General features: G+C 34.3%; 1 protein-coding gene across 1 annotated transcript in view; it reads left to right on the forward strand.

The window, feature by feature from the left end:
* LOC149780719 (RAB11-binding protein RELCH homolog) overlaps window positions 1-19933 on the forward strand; it is a 188522-nt gene that overhangs the window by 141805 nt on the left and 26784 nt on the right. The window contains exon 25 of the mRNA XM_089937770.1: window positions 11869-11985. Coding sequence (XP_089793896.1) covers window positions 11869-11985 — 117 coding nt within the window. The remainder of the gene's footprint in view (window positions 1-11868; window positions 11986-19933) is intronic.

Consider the following 19933-nt stretch of genomic DNA (forward strand, 5'->3'; position numbering starts at 1 on the left):
AATCATATTTCTTAATTTTTTTTTTTTTTCATTTTATAAATCCAGCAGTTTCAAATTTAGGTTGATTTTATTTCACAGTCCTATGGCTTTTAAGTTCATCAGAAGTACATGCATGTACATTTCACACACAATACTGCTTCAAGGCAGGTTTTATGAGCTAGACAAAAATAGAATTAGCTTATTTTCACACACAACACACATATTAAAGGACCATTTTATTGACAAATCACACATAATTAAATGGAAAAATGTGCAAGTGAGTGATAGCAGTCTCCATGCATACCCAGTCTTATTTCTATTATTGGTACTACAACCTACCAAGTATGTGGTTGATGTTGCTGTGTAACATGTGGTTCCTCCATTGTGCCATCCACCGTCTCTGGCAGAGGTAGGGGGCATCGCTGTAACGACACTGGGGTGCCAGGACATGGTATTTCACTCCACTGAATATTGCACCCAAGATGTCCCTCATGGTTGTCCTGATTGAAGAAATGGCTTTCATTTAGTTCCTTAAATTTTTCAGACACATCAAGAGTTTTAATGTGTGCCAAAAAATGGAGGTTGGTTAATAGCACTATTAACTCATTAGTGGCTATATCATGCTGATGAAATGGGAGCTAAGTGACTTTATCAAGGCCTCAATAGGACACTCAATCTGGACTGGCCTAGATGGGTACTGAACTTTAGGACCCTTGAATTACAAATCAGATGCTCAATCAACCAAGCTACCAAAATTTAGGATGAGGAATGCATAGTTCCATTATCAGTCTGTTTCAACCAAGCTACCAAAATTTAGGATGAGGAATGCATAGTTCCATTATCAGTCTGTTTCAACCAAGCTACCAAAATTTAGGATGAGGAATGCATAGTTCCATTATCAGTCTGTTTCAACCAAGCTACCAGAATTTAGGATGAGGAATGCATAGTTCCATTATCAGTCTGTTTCAACCAAGCTACCAAAATTTAGGATGAGGAATGCATAGTTCCATTATCAATCTGTTTCAACCAAGCTACCAGAATTTAGGATGAGGAATGCAAAGTTCCATTATCAGTCTGTTTCAACCAAGCTACCAAAATTTAGGATGAGGAATGCATAGTTCCATTATCAGTCTGTTTCAACCAAGCTACCAAAATTTAGGATGAGGAATGCATAGTTCCATTATCAGTCTGTTTCAACCAAGCTACCAAAATTTAGGATGAGGAATGCATAGTTCCATTATCAGTCTGTTTCAACCAAGCTACCAAAATTTAGGATGAGGAATGCATAGTTCCATTATCAGTCTGTTTCAACCAAGCTACCAAAATTTAGGATGAGGAATGCATAGTTCCATTATCAATCTGTTTCAACCAAGCTACCAGAATTTAGGATGAGGAATGCAAAGTTCCATTATCAGTCTGTTTCAACCAAGCTACCAAAATTTAGGATGAGGAATGCAAAGTTCCATTATCAGTCTGTTTCAGAATAATTGTGCTTACAATTAAGATTTCACAAAAAAGTTGTGATGTCCAAAGAGCAAGAAAAACTTTTTGTTATATGATCAAATTACATAAAAGTATAATCAGGTCATCTATGAATAGAAACATATTTGCTGTTTGTATTGATAAAGCATTTGTATAATTGTGCTAACAAAATTGGCTTGAAAGAAAATCCAAGCCCACAAAATAAATTTAAAAAATGAAGAAAGAAATTATTGCATAGATTTTGGTAATCAAGCTCAATTAAAATCTAATTGGTTTATATATGGATATTATACCTGCTAAATTTCATTTTACTGTGTCTGTAGTTTTTGCATCTTTTTAAGTTACCTAGGACAGAGGGACAAAACTAAATAAGACGAATCCACTGCAGGCATGGGAACCTAATAACACTTGGTTAGTATTAGGCAGTTGAAATCAGTTCTAGGTTCATTTAGCATTAGTCATATGATGTAAACACTAGGTTCAGTTAGTATTAGGTATATGATGCTAATACTAGGTTCACTGAGTATTAGGCATATGACATCAATACTAGGTTCAGTTAGTATTAGGCATGTGACATCAATACTAGGTTCAGTTAGTGTTAGTCATGATATCAACACTAGGTTCAGTTATTATTCAGTATATGATATCAATACTAGGTTCAGTTAGCATATGATATCAATACTAGGTTCAGTTAGTATTCAGCATATGATATCAACACAAGGTTCAGTTAGTGTTAGTCTTGATATCAACACTAGGTTCAGTTATTATTCACTATATGATATCAATACTAGGTTCAGTTAGTATTCAGCATATGATATCAATACTAGGTTCAGTTAGTATTCAGCATATGATATCAACACAAGGTTCAGTTAGTGTTAGTCTTGATATCAACACTAGGTTCAGTTAGTATTCAGCATATGATATCAACACTAGGTTCAATTAGTATTAGGCATATGGTATCAATACTAAGTTCAGTTAAGGTTTGCCTGACTCTCTATCAACAGGATTATGGATAAATCTTCTTCATTCATTCAAAACCAGATTAGGTGTTATGCCAGATAGCCATGATAAATATCATACCACACAGCAGGCTGAGCATTAATCTCCGAGTTTTCATTTCTTTTGTGTATTACCAGCAATAATAGAGATTTTGCACATTTTTTCAGAAAATGTTAGAATTATTCGCAAAACTGCTAGTTTTTTAGGTCTACCTTGCGTTAGAGTAATGATGAAGAGTATTAATTTAAAAATAGTCTGTATTCTGATTGGTTGAACAGGTTACATGCATTCAACAGGAAAACAACATGCTACATTTCTAAGTGATTTCAACTCAGCTGAACAAAATAGTGTGCTTACATGGGACTACATTTAGATTATGTTGTTAGCATGAAAGTATAAATTAAACAACTACAGGCTTTTGTTTCACACAATACATTGTTTTACAGAGCTGTGAAATACAGATCTTGGCATTCACTTTATGTTGACCATTATAATATTCCATAGTTCAAAAAAGCAATGTATTGAACTGAACAAAAGCCTAAGATTGTATTTACTTGCATATGTTATCAATATAACATAAGTTTTAGATAAGATTACCAGTTCCCTACAGCTGATTATTGTAGTACCCTATAGCACATTGCAATATTGCAGATGAATAGTACCCTGTAGCACATTGCAATATTGCAGATGAATAGTACCCTATAGCACATTGCAATATTGCAGATGAATAGTACCCTATAGCACATTGCAGTATTGCAGATGAATAGTACCCTATAGCACATTGCAGTATTGCAGATGAATAGTACCCTAAAGCCCATTGCAGTATTGCAGATGTATAGTACCCTATAGCACATTGCAGTATTGCAGATGAATAGTACCCTATAGCACATTGCAATATTGCAGATGAATAGTACCCTATAGCACATTGCAGTATTGCGGATGAATAATACCCTATAGCCCATTAAAATATTGCAGGTGAATAGTACCCTATAGCCCATTGCAGTATTGCAGATGTATAGTACCCTATAGCACATTGCAGTATTGCAGATGAATAGTACCCTATAGCCCATTAAAGTATTGCAGGTGAATAGTACCCTATAGCACATTGCTGTATTGCAGATGAATAGTACCCTATAGCATATTGCAGTATTGCAGATGAATAGTACCCTATAGCACATTGCAATATTGCAGATGAATAGTACCCTATAGCACATTGCAGTATTGCAGATGAATAGTACCCTATAGCCCATTAAAATATTGCAGGTGAATAGTACCCTATAGCACATTGCTGTATTGCAGATGAATAGTACCCTATAGCATATTGCAGTATTGCAGATGAATAGTACCCTATAGCCCATTGCAGTATTGCAGATGTATAGTACCCTATAGCACATTGCAGTATTGCAGATGAATAGTACCCTATAGCCCATTAAAGTATTGCAGGTGAATAGTACCCTATAGCACATTGCTGTATTGCAGATGAATAGTACCCTATAGCATATTGCAGTATTGCAGATGAATAGTACCCTATAGCACATTGCAGTATTGCAGATGAATAGTATCCTATAGCAAATTGTAGTATTGCAGATGAATAGTACCTTATAGCACATTGCTATGGCCATATTGATAAGCTGTGTAAAATAGTCATCCAGAATTGCCCTACTCAGTGGAATCAATAAATATTTACCTATGGAAACTCACAATCTATACTACAAGTCATATATTCTTCCAACAATGGATTATTGTTCAGATGTATGGGGAAACTGTGCTAAATCTGATCTTGACAGGATTTATAAACTTCAGAAATGAGTGGCATGTGTAATTTTAGACGCATCTGTAGATCATCTCTCAAAAGCATTATTTACAGAACTCAGATGGTTCACAATATATGACAGGATAGATTTTCACAAGGCAGTTCTTTTATATAAATGTCTACATGGAACTGTACCAGAGTATCTTTAGGACTTATTCAGGCCTTTTTAAACACAGTACCAGTTGAGATCAATATCACATGGAAACCTTCTAGCACCAAAACCAAGAACAGAGCAATTTAAAAAGAGCTTCCAATACTCTGGTACAGTTCTGTGGAACATGTAACATCTGCAGAAAATATTAGAATATTTAAGAAGAGAAATGAGCATGTATGTGTTTCTAATAGATAATAGACTTTAGTATATTAATACTAAACATGTTAAAAAAACAGTAATTATTGCTATCTTTATATAATGTGCATTGTTATACTCTCCTTCAGAGGGCCTCCAGGGAGAATAGTCCTTGACTAATGAGTCACCCTCTAGAAATAAAGCATTATTATTATTTTTATTATTATTATTATTATTATTATTATTATTATTATTATTATTATCATTGCTATTATGTATATCTGTATTTTGTAATTGACCTTACAAAATCAAGTTAATGATCTACCAGACAAGGGACGTTTATTTTGTAAATAAAACAATACATAGCTAATATTTTTCTATGATTATAGATTGATATTCAGATCATTATTAATTGTAAACATATTTACTTTAGTTTGAGTTAAAGATACATTCTTGCTTCTGACCTTTGAAAGTTCCAGAAAATGGTAATTGTGACCTAGGTCAAGTGGAGGGATATAAAAACTTGTTTATTTAAGAATTATTCACTTAAACCTTAATATCCAAAGTGGAATCAGTTTTATTGTTGTGATCTTTTTTTAGTTTGGGTGAACTTATTTATTTAAATTATTCATTGGAAATACAAATTGCTCATTAATACTTCTTGGACTAACTCAGTAATTTGGAATTATGGTGAATTTAGTCAAGGACATTTTGGATTATATTATTGTGATTCATCAAAAGACTGTTAACACATGATCACATTCCAAGCCATTGGCATATTAACACATTCCAGACTACAGACACATCGAACACATTCAAATTTTAATTTATTTGCAACACCTAGAATTCTGTTGGAACTCCACGCATTTAGACTTGTGATAGAATGTTTAGCACTGTATGGGATTTAATTCAAAATTATGTAAGTTCAGTTTAAATTTTCACTTTGAAAATAATAAGATTTTACAGTTTCATCTACAGTGGAAAAGTATATTTTAAATCCTACCCAGGAAGGGTTAGATACCTTAAAAAGAGAGCTGGTGGAGCTTGTAAACATTATGATCTTCCTGAATTGAGAGCTACTTTTAGAGTTTCCACTTTACACACAAGTTCAGATTTGATGTTACCAGAAATACTAGGTTAGTACCCCTTTTAATGAAAAAGAAGTAGAAACATATTTTCCTTATTTTGAAAAATTTGCTGGAAATTTTAAATGTCCAAAAGATCATTGTACTCTATCGTTACAGATTGTATTTACTGGCAAAGCTAGTGAAGTCTACACTTCACTGTTAATACAACAGTATGCTGATTATGTTGTGGTTAGGAAATGTATCTTGAAGGGTCATGATTTGGTATCTGAGGTATATCAACCAAGGTTAGGAACTGTATATAAAAATACTGGACAGACCCTTATTGAATTTGCAAGAAAATAAGAACAGATATTTTATAGATGGTGCACAGCCAATAAGGTTGTTGTTGTTGTAGGGTTTAACACCATTTTTCAGCACAGGATAGGCTATACATGGCGGCCAATATAGATGGTGGAGGAAGAACCAGGGAAAACCCTGGAAAAGAGCCACTGACCCACAAGAAGCTACTATCAAGCTTTCTCACATACCCACATTGGCCGACCCTGAGATTCAAACCCACACAGACAGAGGTGAGATGGCAGTTATCCATAAAGTGAGCACTTTAGACCACTCGGCCACTCAGGGCCCTGTCAGTAAGGTTCATAAAGACTACAAAAATCTGAGACAAGTCATAAGCATTGAAGAGTTAAAAAATTGTGTCCATAATGACATTAAAACCTACCTTGATGAGCAAAAGGTCAAAACTTATAAAAATGTTGTTCTTATAGTGATGATTATTCCTTGACTCACAAAGTTTCTTTTGCCAATAAGTCTTCTTGGCAATTTTGGTAATAAAAACTATTTCTGTCTCAAATTAGCTCCTAAATCTCAATCTGACGCAACATTTAGGATCAGATGTCAGATAAGACTGAATGGAAATCCTTACCTCTTCCTATGTGCACTCATTGCAAGATGAAATGGCATGTTATTTCTGATTGCTAGAGATTGAAAAGTAGGCAACAGAATCAGTACAGAGCTACTCCAGATGCTCTTATTTGTAAGAGGTCAGGGTCAAGGTCATGTCTTGAAAGTAATACATTTGTTGGGTCAAACAAACCCCAGACTGATTTTATTATGGAGAATTATGAGCCATTGATGTCAAAAGATTCAGTATCACTTATTCTTCTTCCAAGTCTATCCTTATTAAAATTTTAAGGGACACAGGAGCTTTCAGAGACTTTTATTATCAGGTACTTTGCCTTTTTCTGAGAAGTCTTCTTTTAATTAAATGGTTCCTGTTCAGGGAGTAGAATGTGGCTTTGTTAATATTTCTCTCCATTATGTAAATTTGTCATCAGACTTAGTCTCAGGACCTTTGACAGTTGGAACAGTAATATCTTGACCCTCCCAGGCAAGGACCTATCAGGAAATAGGGTTGTGGTTCATCCTCTGACAAGCCTTATTTGGATCAGAAAGTCAAGCTTTTTGAAAATGAAATCCCTGATTTATACCCAGCTTGTGCAATTACTCGACCTATGGCAAAAAATATCTTGAGATTGATGTTGATCAGGAAATTATTCCATTAGCTGATTCATTTATTGGTCAGGCTTTTGATGAAATCACTTTTTCTTTCTTTTTTTTTGTCTTTTTTGATACGGATCAGTCAAGATAAAATTGATCACAGTGATCCTTTCTTAACTGCTCATTCTCTTTATTCTAATCAGGATGACAAAAGACAAGTACTCAATGTCAAACAAGAACAAGATCCCGAGATCTCATATTTCTTTCCAAGGGCTGTTAGCAAAACTGAAGCCACACAAGTACCTGTCTATTATATTGTTAAAAATGGGGTCATTATGAGAAACTGGAGACCATCTGAGGTACCTGCTGGTGACAAGTGGCCAGTGAGGTATCAAATTGTTGCTTAGATTGGAAATTCTTAGTCTTTACCAGGAAACTCCTTTGTTTGGACATTGAGGGGTAAGCTTATCACAAGATCTTGAATCCTCTGAAAATTACAAGTTTTGTTTGTAAATACTGTAGAGCTTGTTACACTTGTCAAATGGTAGGAGAACCCAATCAGAAGATAACTAATGATTTCATAGAACCAAGTAAACAAGTGACTGGAGTTCACCACATATTCTTGTGCTGAAACCAAGTAATACTTTCCATATGTGAATGTACTATAGAAAAGTGAACAGTGTGAACAAAACAGATTCATTTCGATGAATATATTGACAAAATTGAAAATGCAAAATATGTCACCAACTTTGACCTTTTGAAATAATTCTGGCAAATTCCACTCACAGAAAGGGCAAAGGAAATTTCAGTATTCATAGCTCCAGATGGACTTTATCATTATAAAATGATGCTGGTTGGGATAAGATGTTTCACCTTGTACTTTCCATTGTTTAATGAACATGATTATATCTCATCTAGGTAATTGTGGTGCTTATATCAATGTCATCATCATTTACAACACCTGGAAACATCATTTGGAAACCACTCAGAAATTCTTTGATAAACTCAGTGATGCACATTTTATAATATAATTTAAGTAAAAGTGAGTTTTGTTCAGCTTGTATTACTTTTTAGGACACATTGTGGGACACAGTCAAGTTAAACCTATAGAAGTTGATGCCTACCCTATCTCTGAATTTCCTGTGCAATGGTATGGCTGGATATTGTTAGAAATTTTGTTTCAATTTTCCCCAGATTGCTAAACCCCTGAACAATTGTTGAGTAAGAAAACCAAGTTTCACTGGTCTGAAAAATGTCAGGAGGCTTTTGAAAGTATTCTGAAATTATTCCACAAACAAAATGGAAGTTTTGGCTTTTATATTGGCTTTGCAAAAGTTGCTAAGAAGTATGTATTAGTTAGCTTCTTCTCAGATTATTGTATTCAGTAATTACAATCCCATTCCTTTCATTAGCAAAATGAAAAAGAAAAATCAGATATTTAGGTAGAGTTTGACAATGCAGTAATACAATATTGAAATCTTGCACATCAATGGAAAAGGTAATCTTATTGCAGATGCACATTCATGTGCATAGAGGTATTATATTGCTTCATGTATATATTGTGTAATTCATAATACTTCATTTTATTTAATTTTAATAATATGAATACTTAATAATTATTTAAAAATTATACTTATTGTGTAAGTCTTTCTTTTTCTTTATAAGGGAATGTGTTATGTTTTTATAATATGGGCGAGGCTTTTTTTCAATGGTTATGTTATAAATGTTATAAATAAAGTAAATAGATACATATTGATCTGCAATTACAGATAAGTTTCACCATATGAAGTAAATATATAAATACATACTACAATTACAGTTAAGATTCCCCATATACATTAAATGGATAGATACATATTGATCTGCAGTTACAGTTAAGATTCCCCATACACAGTAAATAGATACATATTGATCTGCAATTACAGGTGTGATTCCCCATACACAGTAAATAGATACATATTGATCTGCAGTTACAGGTATGATTCCCCATACACAGTAAATAGATACATATTGATCTGCAGTTACAGGTATGATTCCCCATACACAGTAAATAGATACATATTGATCTGCAGTTACAGTTAAGATTCCCCATACACAGTAAATAGATACATATTGATCTGCAATTACAGGTGTGATTCCCCATACACAGTAAATTGATACATATTGATCTGCAGTTACAGGTGTGATTCCCCATACACAGTAAATTGATACATATTGATCTGCAATTACAGGTGTGATTCCCCATACACAGTAAATTGATACATATTGATCTGCAGTTACAGGTGTGATTCCCCATACACAGTAAATTGATACATATTGATCTGCAATTACAGGTGTGATTCCCCATACACAGTAAATTGATACATATTGATCTGCAATTACAGGTGTGATTCCCCATACACAGTAAATAGATACATATTGATCTGCAATTACAGGTATGATTCCCCATACACAGTAAATTGATACATATTGATCTGCAATTACAGGTATGATTTCCCATGTATAGTTGTTGTTGTTGTTGTTGTTGTTGTTGTCGGGTTTAACGCCATTTTTCAGCACATGATAGGATATACATGGCAGCCAGTATTAATGGTGGAGGATGAACCCAGGAAAACCCCGGAAAGAACCACTGACCCACAAGAAGCTACTGGCAAGCTTTCTCACATACCCACATTGGCCGAATCAGAGACTTGAACCCACGCAGACAGAGGTGAGATGGCAGTGATCCGTAACAAAAAGTGCTTTAGACCACTCGGCCACTCGGGGGCCCCCCATATACATTAAATAGATATTGATTTAAAACTGCTTTGCCATTCGCCAACCAGTGTTCCATTGGAAAGAAATCCTGGCAAATTTGAATCAAAGTTCAGGTGTCTTACAAATTTTAGGTCGTTATTGTATGCACTTCACAAGAATCATAACATATATATATATATTTATATTTACCTCTCAGTAAGTCTGGGTGACTTCAGAAATTATGTTGCTTCCCTTCTCAGTATATCTTGTGTTTTTTCGTTTCAAAATGTGCAGTCTTTGTCAATCCTTTAAATTTACAATGTTGACTTTCGTGGTGTCTATTGGATGAAGTTTTTCTAATGCCGACACTCACTCACAGACTAACTTCACACTGTCCTGCAGCAACCCAAGACTTGGCTTTAACATTGATTTTCAGCAGTGAAATACAATCTAGCACTGTCAGAACCTGTTATGCCCTAAATTGGAGTAAACCCTAAAAGCTTTAAGACAGCTGTGGTAAGTTGGTAACATTCAGCTTTTCAGCCAACTTAATATCTTGCTTGTAGGGGATAATAATGTGTAGATTAGCTCACAGTGTTATTTAGGCTGTCAAATAAATTCAGTATCAGTGTCCATCAATAAGAGATCAAGGAATGAAACACTACGTTTTTGAGATTCTGATATTTGAGTACAGTCAATTTCTTTGCCGTTCAACATGCTCTTGTTTTACAAGTTCAACATTTTGTACAAGCAGCACTCGGTTGTGGAGCCACCTTAAATATGATTCCATTTTGTCTTTTGCTCCTGAAGCATCATTGGAATGCAAATTTGATTTAAAATAACATTGCATATGTGAATACAAATGATTTATATTCCCCCCCCCAATATTTTTAAAATAAAAACCAACAAAAATATTGATACCCTTCATCATCCAATCATCCTTCTGTCTGTTTATTCTTTCTATAAAAAAGAAGAAAATAAAAATAGTGAGTGGGAGAATATCTAATAAATGTAGGAAATTTACTTGTCACTATGTTAGCCTTGTGCACAAGGGATATCCTTTTCAGCTTTCCCTAGTGGGGTCTCTTAGAGCATGATAAAAATTTCACTTCCTGTGTGTAGTTTTGTAGAGTGATGCCATTTTCAGCTCCTTCCATTTGGGTCCTTTAAAGCATGATAAAAAATTACTTTGTGCAATTCTGTATGAATTTTTCTACAAAATTATGGAGTCACAACGGGAAGGAAGATGCAAATTATGATCATACGCCTCAGTCTTGGGGAAAAAATCATACTGTTTTAATTAAAGTACATATGGGGTAGTGTGTCTGAAGAATGAAGGTTTGCTATAGAAAGGATCAAAATTGCATTCATTTCGTTTTTCACATCGTAGGTTGGGTCTTTTCCTATTGTAATACTGTATAATGTTAGTGTCCCATCCATGATTACGCTATAAATATCATGACAATACAATTCAGTGAGAGTTTTATATATCATATTAGCTTGACATATACTGTATATACTTGCTATGAGTCAAGTCTAACTGCAGACAACACACACCCTGATCTGCCAGTGCATAATGTGCCAGCATATCCATGTCTAAGCATTTTATTTGGAGTAATCAATAGAACAAATAACTTTGACCCTAATATCAGATCTGGGTCTGTGTTGTGTGCAGCTTTACTCAACTTATGATAAAGTGTATATGGTTTGGTTTGAACTATAGACTGAGTAAATGTTTTTAAACTGGTGAAAAAATTAATTTAATTCTTAGTTACTTTTCTTTCTGATACAGTTTTGCAACTCAGACCAAATCTGTTTTTTTTAGCTGCTTTATAGTAAATTTCACTGAGTAAATATTTTGTTTTATAGTATTTTTCACTGAGTGAATATTTTGTTTTTATAGTATTTTTCACTGAGTGAATATTTTGTTTTCTTTTGATCCACATACATTTCAGGCTTCTTTCTCTTTTTTTTATTTGCAGTTCTCCTACCTCATTTGTTAGGCATGAGCCTGGAGAATAACAATGCTGTGAATGAAACCAAAAGGAGGGACATTGCCATGCAGCTTTTTGAGACATACAGTGCTCTGTCTTGCTGCTGTATCCTTGCTTCATACTTTTCATATTTTCCCCTTGATATACCCATACTTGATAAACCCACTAACCAACCACCACCACCACCACTTTTTAACAGCTATGCATGGTTGACACCCTCATCTTAACATGGAAGAAATACTGCACTCGTTCTGCTTCATTATGATAACATTCACCAAATTCAACAGAAAAATCCACAAATTTCAGACCATATTTATTTGTGTCCATTGTTTATGATATTTTCTTACTTATAAGTCTGTTCCAACTGCAGACAACACAGACCCTGAGCTGCCATCACATAATGTGTTGGAAGATCATGGTCCATGTTGTTCTACTAATTTCCCCTAACAAACTAAATAGGCCCAGATTTGCCAGTGCATTATGCAACAGAAAACATAGGTCAGTACTGTTGGACTGAACTTGTGTGTACGTATGGTATCCAATTTTATAAAGCATCTAACCACTTGTGTCCAGAGTTTACTTTGTTTTTGTTTTCATTTTTTAGGTCGATCACTTGTGAAATGTTGGAGTATTGAACTTTGTTTTAAAAATTGATATTTTTGCATAGAGTCCAAGGATTCTAAAATTGCTCTGAAACATATTGATTGATGTGAGTATGCTTACACGCAAAGAAAAGTGCATGTTGTTGAGATTTTTTTCTTCTTTGGAATGACATAGCTATTGAGAATAGATCATTTACTAAAAAAGAATAAAAAGAATGCCTCTGTATCAGATTTATTGCAGGTCGTGAATTGTTTAACATTTCCATAGGGGTTGTAATTGTTATGCTGAACTGCTATAATTGCAGTTATTCCTTTATATTTAATAAGAGATGAAAGAGCTCTGATATGCATAGGTAAAAGATGACATTTTATCAGTGATGTCATAATGCAGTGAGCTGCACAGTAACTGATCATATTACAAAAGCAAACAACTTTATGTAAAAATGAACAAACCGGTCTTCTGGTACGCCACAGGTCAGCAGATCTGGGTCAAGGTTATACACATTCCGTTACACATTTTAGTTGGTAAAATGTGATGATATTTTGGGGAAGGGTAGCTATTAGCTCAAATATGATTTAATGTTTTTTTATTTGGTTTATTTTTTATCAAAATAATTTGATAATATGCACTTTTATAATGCTGTTTATTGTGGAGTCCTATATGTAACTGGAATTATAAATGAGGCTGCATTACACTGAGCAATGTTCCGACATGTCTCTATCATTGTAGTGCAATAAAACAAAGAAATGTGATATTTAATGATGTAAACTCACAATATAATTGGTTCTTATTAGTCAAGATCTAGAATAAAATGAACAGATTAAGTAATACTGAAAAAACAAGATTTTACCAATTTAATTGGATCCATAATCATACCCACCCTCTTTATAAGAGGGTCAGTGGTATTTTGAGTGACTTTATAGTGAATGACCACAGTATTGGTTAGATTTGGTCTGAAACCAGTATCTGAATTATAAATAAAACATGCATGAAAACATCCATAGCAACAGAAAGAAGAATGTTGGACCAGGTGTGTCTCAAAAAGTAGCAAATTGCAACTCTGATTAGTGATAAGCACATTTCCTAGCAATGGCAAAAAGAAGCAAATTTCCTGGCAGTGGCACAGATAAACACATTTCCTAGCAATGGCAGAGATAAGCTTATTTCCTAGCAATGGCACAGATAAGCACACTTCCTAGCAATGGCAAAAATGAGCAAATTTCCTGGCAATGGTACAGATAAACACATTTCATAGTAATGGCAGAGATGAGCACATTTCCTAGCAATGGCAGAGATAAGCAAATTTCCTGGCAATGGTACAGATAAGCTCATGTCCTAGCAATGGCAGAAATAAGCTCATTTCCTAGCATTGGCAGAGATGAACGCATTTCCTAGCAATGACAGAGATAAGCACTGTTCCTAGCAATGGCAGAAATAAGCACATTTCCTAGCTCTGGCATAAGCTTATTTCCACAATATATTTTGCAGCAGTGACTGAAATTCTGTAATTGACGTCAGAATTTAAAGAACAAAAATAATATTGCTGATTTTATACTTATAATCTGTTATGGTCATCAACTGTTCTTTTCATGTTTGTTCTTGTTTCCATAGAGGTATACAACTACTATTATGGTTGTGTTTTGCAATCTTTGGTGCAACTACACTGTAAAACTAACTGGGGGTTATCTTACCCATTTTTATATGCTTTCCATAAGTCAGAGTGCATTATGTGATGATGGTGTTTGTCTAACCATCTGTTCCCTATTTCATTCTGCACAAGAACTTTTCACCCTCTACCATTATCAAACATGTTGAGTGGCTTCTGTCGGGCTTAAGGAAGAAGCCTATTGATTTTGGTATCAGAAGGCAAGGATCATTAGGGATGAAAGAAGAGAAATGGTTTTCACACAATAACATTAGTTGTACATTACAGACCTGAATTAGACTTTGTTGATTACTTCCACTTATTGTAAGGAAAAAGCTTATGAATTTGGTGGTCAAAAATTAAGATAGTAAGGAAGGAGCTTATAAATTTGGTACATGTAGTCAAAAGGTAAGATAACTATGACAGAAGAAGAATCCTTTTTGTACAGTAATATTAGTTCTACATCATAGACTTGGACTAAACTTTGTGGATGGCTTACACAGTAAGGTAGAAGCATTTCATTAGGGTCAAAGGTCAAGGTCACAGACTGGAAAATGAAAAATATTTTATACACAATAAATCATGTTTTTAGTTATGTATATTCACTGAAGTTTTTGGATGACCTAAACTTTAGGTACAAAGAACACTATTTATTTGGGGTCAAGAAGTCAAATACCAAGGTTGCAGTGACTGAAAGAAGAAAGAAAATATTTCACAGTAACTTTTGCTGTTGATCTTTTACTGTGAGCAAAATGTGTGAAGTGCTTGCACTTAAGGCCTCAGAGGGTCCTATGGATTTAGGGGTCAAAAGATAGAGTCATTGTAACTCAAAGAAAAATTAGTTGCAGAATAACTTCTGTTATAGAATTAGTACCATGACAAAACTTTGCACTTAAGATAATGCAGACAACTGTAGATTTTAGGGTTTAAAGGTGAAAGGTCAAGGTCATGGTAAGTCTACTAAGAAAATGATTTCAGCAAAGTAATTTTAGTTCAAAACCATTTTCAATTCTAATCATTGAGACTCGCTGGTCAATGATATCCACCATGCCATACTGGTTCCTACATAGAGACTATTTAATACAAATAATACTATCATGCAGGTTAGAGAATTTTTAATTCGAACTCTATAGAGATTCAAACCCAGGTCCGCGGTGTAATGCTTACACACGAGTGCATATAACACAGATTAAGTAGCATCATGATGGGTGCCATTTACCTGCAGACCTGGGTTCAAATCACTGTAGAGTACAAATTAAAACTTCTCTAACCTCTGTGATAGTATTATATATATATATATATATATATATATATATATATATATATATATATATATATATATATATATATATACACACACACACACACACCTTATAATCTTTAAATGATACCTTAAAAAATGTATGTAAGTCTTATAAAGTCTTATAATGTACTGTGTAAAAGAAAATTGACCCCCCACCCCCTGCAATCCAAGCATAATTTAGATGCGATGGATGGGAGGCATTATTGGAGACAGCCAGAGGCTGACCATGTATAAATTAACATTTTCCCCCTAATGCTTGCTTGTGAGACACTCTTGAAAGATCAATTATATCACATGATACCTGCTATAATAGAGTGGTTGTCCACACTTCATGCCGTGTTTTAAAACCCACTTTTTCTTTTCTAGTAAGAAAAACAGTCAGGTTTGTAAAATTGTCATTGGGAAGGTTTATACATGATTAGCTTCTGGTTTATTACAGTAATGCCCCATTACATCTAGTGTGTGCTTGGATGGGGGGGGGTCCTTTATTTTTCATAAGCCTTCAGCCTTACATGTATAAATTAGCATGTTTAAAGGGCAACAAAAACACAGAAGTCAGCTACTGTCACTTCATATGTAAATCCACTTGTATAACATTTCTTGTTTAAATTTATTTGCTGTAAATAATAACAATAATAATAATAATAATTTTCTTCTTTTTTTAAAAATTTGATAATGTCCAGTCGGTCATTTTATGAATTCCCCAAAGAAAAGGTGTCATGTTATATGTGTAGCAGATGTCAGTGCTGAATGGAATGAATAGCATTTAAATATTGCACATGATTTCCCAGTATTTTTATAATTGCTGTCAACTACATATTAACATGGTACAGTGTGACCCCGCTATAACACGCTCCGTTATAACACGAATTCAGATATAACACAGTTGTGGTGTGGCTCCCAAAATTTTATATACTTGTATTTTTCTCGTACATGTACATGGAAACAAAAAATTCTTTTCTAAAAGTATGAAAAAAGCAAAAAGTTTATTATAATTTGGGAGAAGAGATCATGTATGAATAATACAAGACAATCGTGGCATGGCTCCTGAAATTTTATTTGTATTTTTCTCTAACACGAAAAAAAAATTTCTTCTTCTTAACAGTACAAAAAATAATGCATAAATAGCTTTTTCTTGGATCGCATAGGGCTTTAGCAATGTCGCAAACTGCGATTTTTTTTCCCTATTGGTGGCAAAAAAAAATACCATCTGCCAATTTTTTTTTATTGGCGATATTGTTGGCTGTTTAAACTTGTTTATACAACCATTGGTTTGGAGTGGACAAATTCAGAGACCCAGTGAAAGGAAGCTGCAAATTTGATATAAAATGCACTGAAATTTATCTGTTGTTACATAAACAAATTCTTTGTCCATCTTGACAAACCATTCTAACATTGCATTGTTATATCATAATCCACTTATATTGACATCTAGCATGAATACTGTATGTTGTGAGATATCGGCTTTTTTGTTGTTGACATTTCTGGTAGCAGAGATCAACCAGACATGGCATTATCTCGTAATCTATCTTTCTTCAGATTTTTGGCCCCTCGCTAGTAATTAATTTAGTTACATAGGCTGACATTTGTATGTGGATGGTAAGTAAAATTCCTCTTCTTTTCACTCAGAATTAAATCCTTCAGAACACTCACATTTTCTGTAGGAATCCCTGTCAGCAGACCAGAACACCTGAGTCTCGAACATCCATTGACCCTTAGTTAAATTTATGATGCATGCGTGGAAGGCAGCACCACAAATGTATATAAAAAATATAAAAAAAACTTACTTGTTGGTCTATTCAATAGGTGGGGAGGAACAGTAACTATAATCACCCAAATGACCGCCAGTTCCATTCTTAAAAATGTACCCAGATAAAATAGTTTGTTGAAATTTCAAAGAAAACATTACTTTTGAAGCACCGATTGTTATGAAAACGTACTAAGCAAATGGAGGAAAAAAATCAGTCTCAATCATGCAGTACAATTATTTGATGTTGCTGCCACAATAAGAAAGAGTATTGTTGGCATTTCTGGTAGCTGTCTTTTAGCAGTGACTTCAGTAACGCATGCACCCTTCATCAAAGACAGCTGATTACATTCTTTAACAAATACAAAGAACCTTTCTTCAAAGGAAGTCAGTACCAAACTTAAATAAAAGCAATGGAATCGGGTGTATTTTTTCATTTTCCAATGTGACTGGAACACGTTTACTGTGCCATGAAAGTTTCCTCTTTGCAGGGAAAACGTTTATGCATACAAACTCTACCAACGGCGGCATAAAACGCAAACTAACTTTTACCGACTTGGGACGTATTGAAAAGTAAATGTGCCACATCATCCGTTACATGATTGTGCTATGTTTTTCCACTGAATTCAGACATATACGACCTGTGACAAAATATTGAATGCTATAAATGTCTGTGTGTGTGCATATTTTCAATGGAATTACTTGAGTGCACGGTGTTGATACTCTATTCATGCTATACATTAAACATGTATATATAAACAGTATGCACATATATGTACCAATCCATGGTTCTCTAAATAAAGTAAAATATTATATATGCCTTCTCTGTTTTCACTACAGGTGTGTTTCTCATTTAATATGCATTGATTTAAGAATGAAGCACGTATTTTACCGCCTGCATTTATTACCTCCACCCACAATTTCTTTTTGGGTACATGCATAGTCTTCTTTCTAACTGACCTGGTAAGTATGTATCAGAGTAAGACAACAACACGGTTCAGTCTATAACATGGTCTGGTTCTATGGCTCCCAACTACCATGTTATAGCAGGGTCACACTGTACATGTATCCACTTGAAAGGGCAGAAAGAAACAATCTGCTATTATCACATTTCCTAAGACTCAAGAGTTCTGTTGAAATTTGTAAAAGTGTGTGCATAAGGCAAAGTCTTGACTGGGAAAAAGGAGAGATTTTCAAACACAGGCTCTTTCCTTTCCTTGCTTGCCACTTTTGAGTAAAGTTGAAAAATAAACTGAATATCAATGCTTGGTACATAAATAGTGTGAATATTGATAGAAATCAATATTTGCATCCTTGCTGTTGTGGAGAGTACTAAATAGCCAGTGTTTTCTATGACAGCATGTTAAACTCTTCATTTAGTAGAAGAAAGAAATTAAAACTAACCTACATGTAACTACATGTTCCATATGCCATGTTAAAGCATAATCAGGGATGGTCCTGGCTTTTAAAAAGCTGTGGCCAAAAAAATTGCCAACCTCAATATTTTGTCGCCAATTTTCAAAAAGTGTCGCCAGAACAAGTAGTGTACATTTTTTCAAGTGTTAATTTAGTCTATTAATGTAACAGGCAATGAAAATTACAAAAGATGGGTTAGTTAATACTCTAATTACAACAAGCATTAACAAAATGTTACAAAGTGTTACATGAAGATCCGTCGCGATTTTAGGGCTGCCAACTTGTTGAATGCAGTTTCAAAGTCTAATTTTTCACATCTGTACATGCTGATTCTCATTATATTCTCGAGAGATGAGATGCAGAGTTTATTTCTGATGCCAGTTTTTATGAGGTTCATCTTACTGAATCCATGTTCACAGTCTACAGTGCTGACAGGTGACACCAGTAGTCTCTCAGCAGCGCCCCCACCCCCTTATGGCTTGCTGCACAAAGATTGTAGTGAATTGCTTCCTAAATCCCAAGAATGATCACTGAATGCTGTATAAATTTTCTCGACAAGCAAAATAGGATCTCCATTCCCACGAATGAAACTTACATGAGTCAACACCTGGCAATATTGGACCGTATATATAAGCATAAATTCACACCCAATTTAGGGATTCTTTCACTCCTGTATTTTGAGAAATAAATAATTATTATTAATTATGCAAAACTGGTTTTTTTGCTATTTCTTGTTGCGGAGTTTAAGTCTCTGCAGCCGTAACATGGATTGATGGCAAAAGGAAAAGATCAATGAGTAAAATGCTGCACTGGCGACAGATATAATTGTGATTGAGATTTTTTTCCATTTGCTTTGTATTTATATGCAGTAGTCGGTACTTCAAAGGTTATCAGTTTTCTATGAAGGTTCAGCAAAATTATTGTATTGGTATATGTAAAAAAAAAAACAAAAAAAAAACAACAGCAGGATTAGCCATTCAATTAATTGTATCTGTTCTATTCACGTCTTCAGAAGTTGGTCAGTTGTAGGTATAGTTCGGTAGCATGATTGACTGTATCACAGCATACAGTACTCAGCCCAGGTGTCAGCATAAGCAGATTATGATCTAACAATGCACTGTAAAGATGGGGTTGTCAATATGAACAAAGGATCGTTTGTGTAACAGATTGCTTCCAATGCATTGCTTAGTCAAGTTTGTGGCTTCCTTTCATTCTCCCTTTTAATTTATCCAGTCCAAATCCATGATTGTATGTACAAATTAAATAACCAAAAAGTCTGTCGCCAAAAAAATTGGCAGATGGGATATTTTTGTCGCCAATAAGGAAAAAAAATCACAAT

Source organism: Sinohyriopsis cumingii, chromosome 16 (genome assembly GCF_028554795.1).
Source record: "Sinohyriopsis cumingii isolate HCF-2022 chromosome 16, ASM2855479v2, whole genome shotgun sequence".
Taxonomy (NCBI): Eukaryota; Metazoa; Mollusca; class Bivalvia; order Unionida; family Unionidae; genus Sinohyriopsis; species Sinohyriopsis cumingii.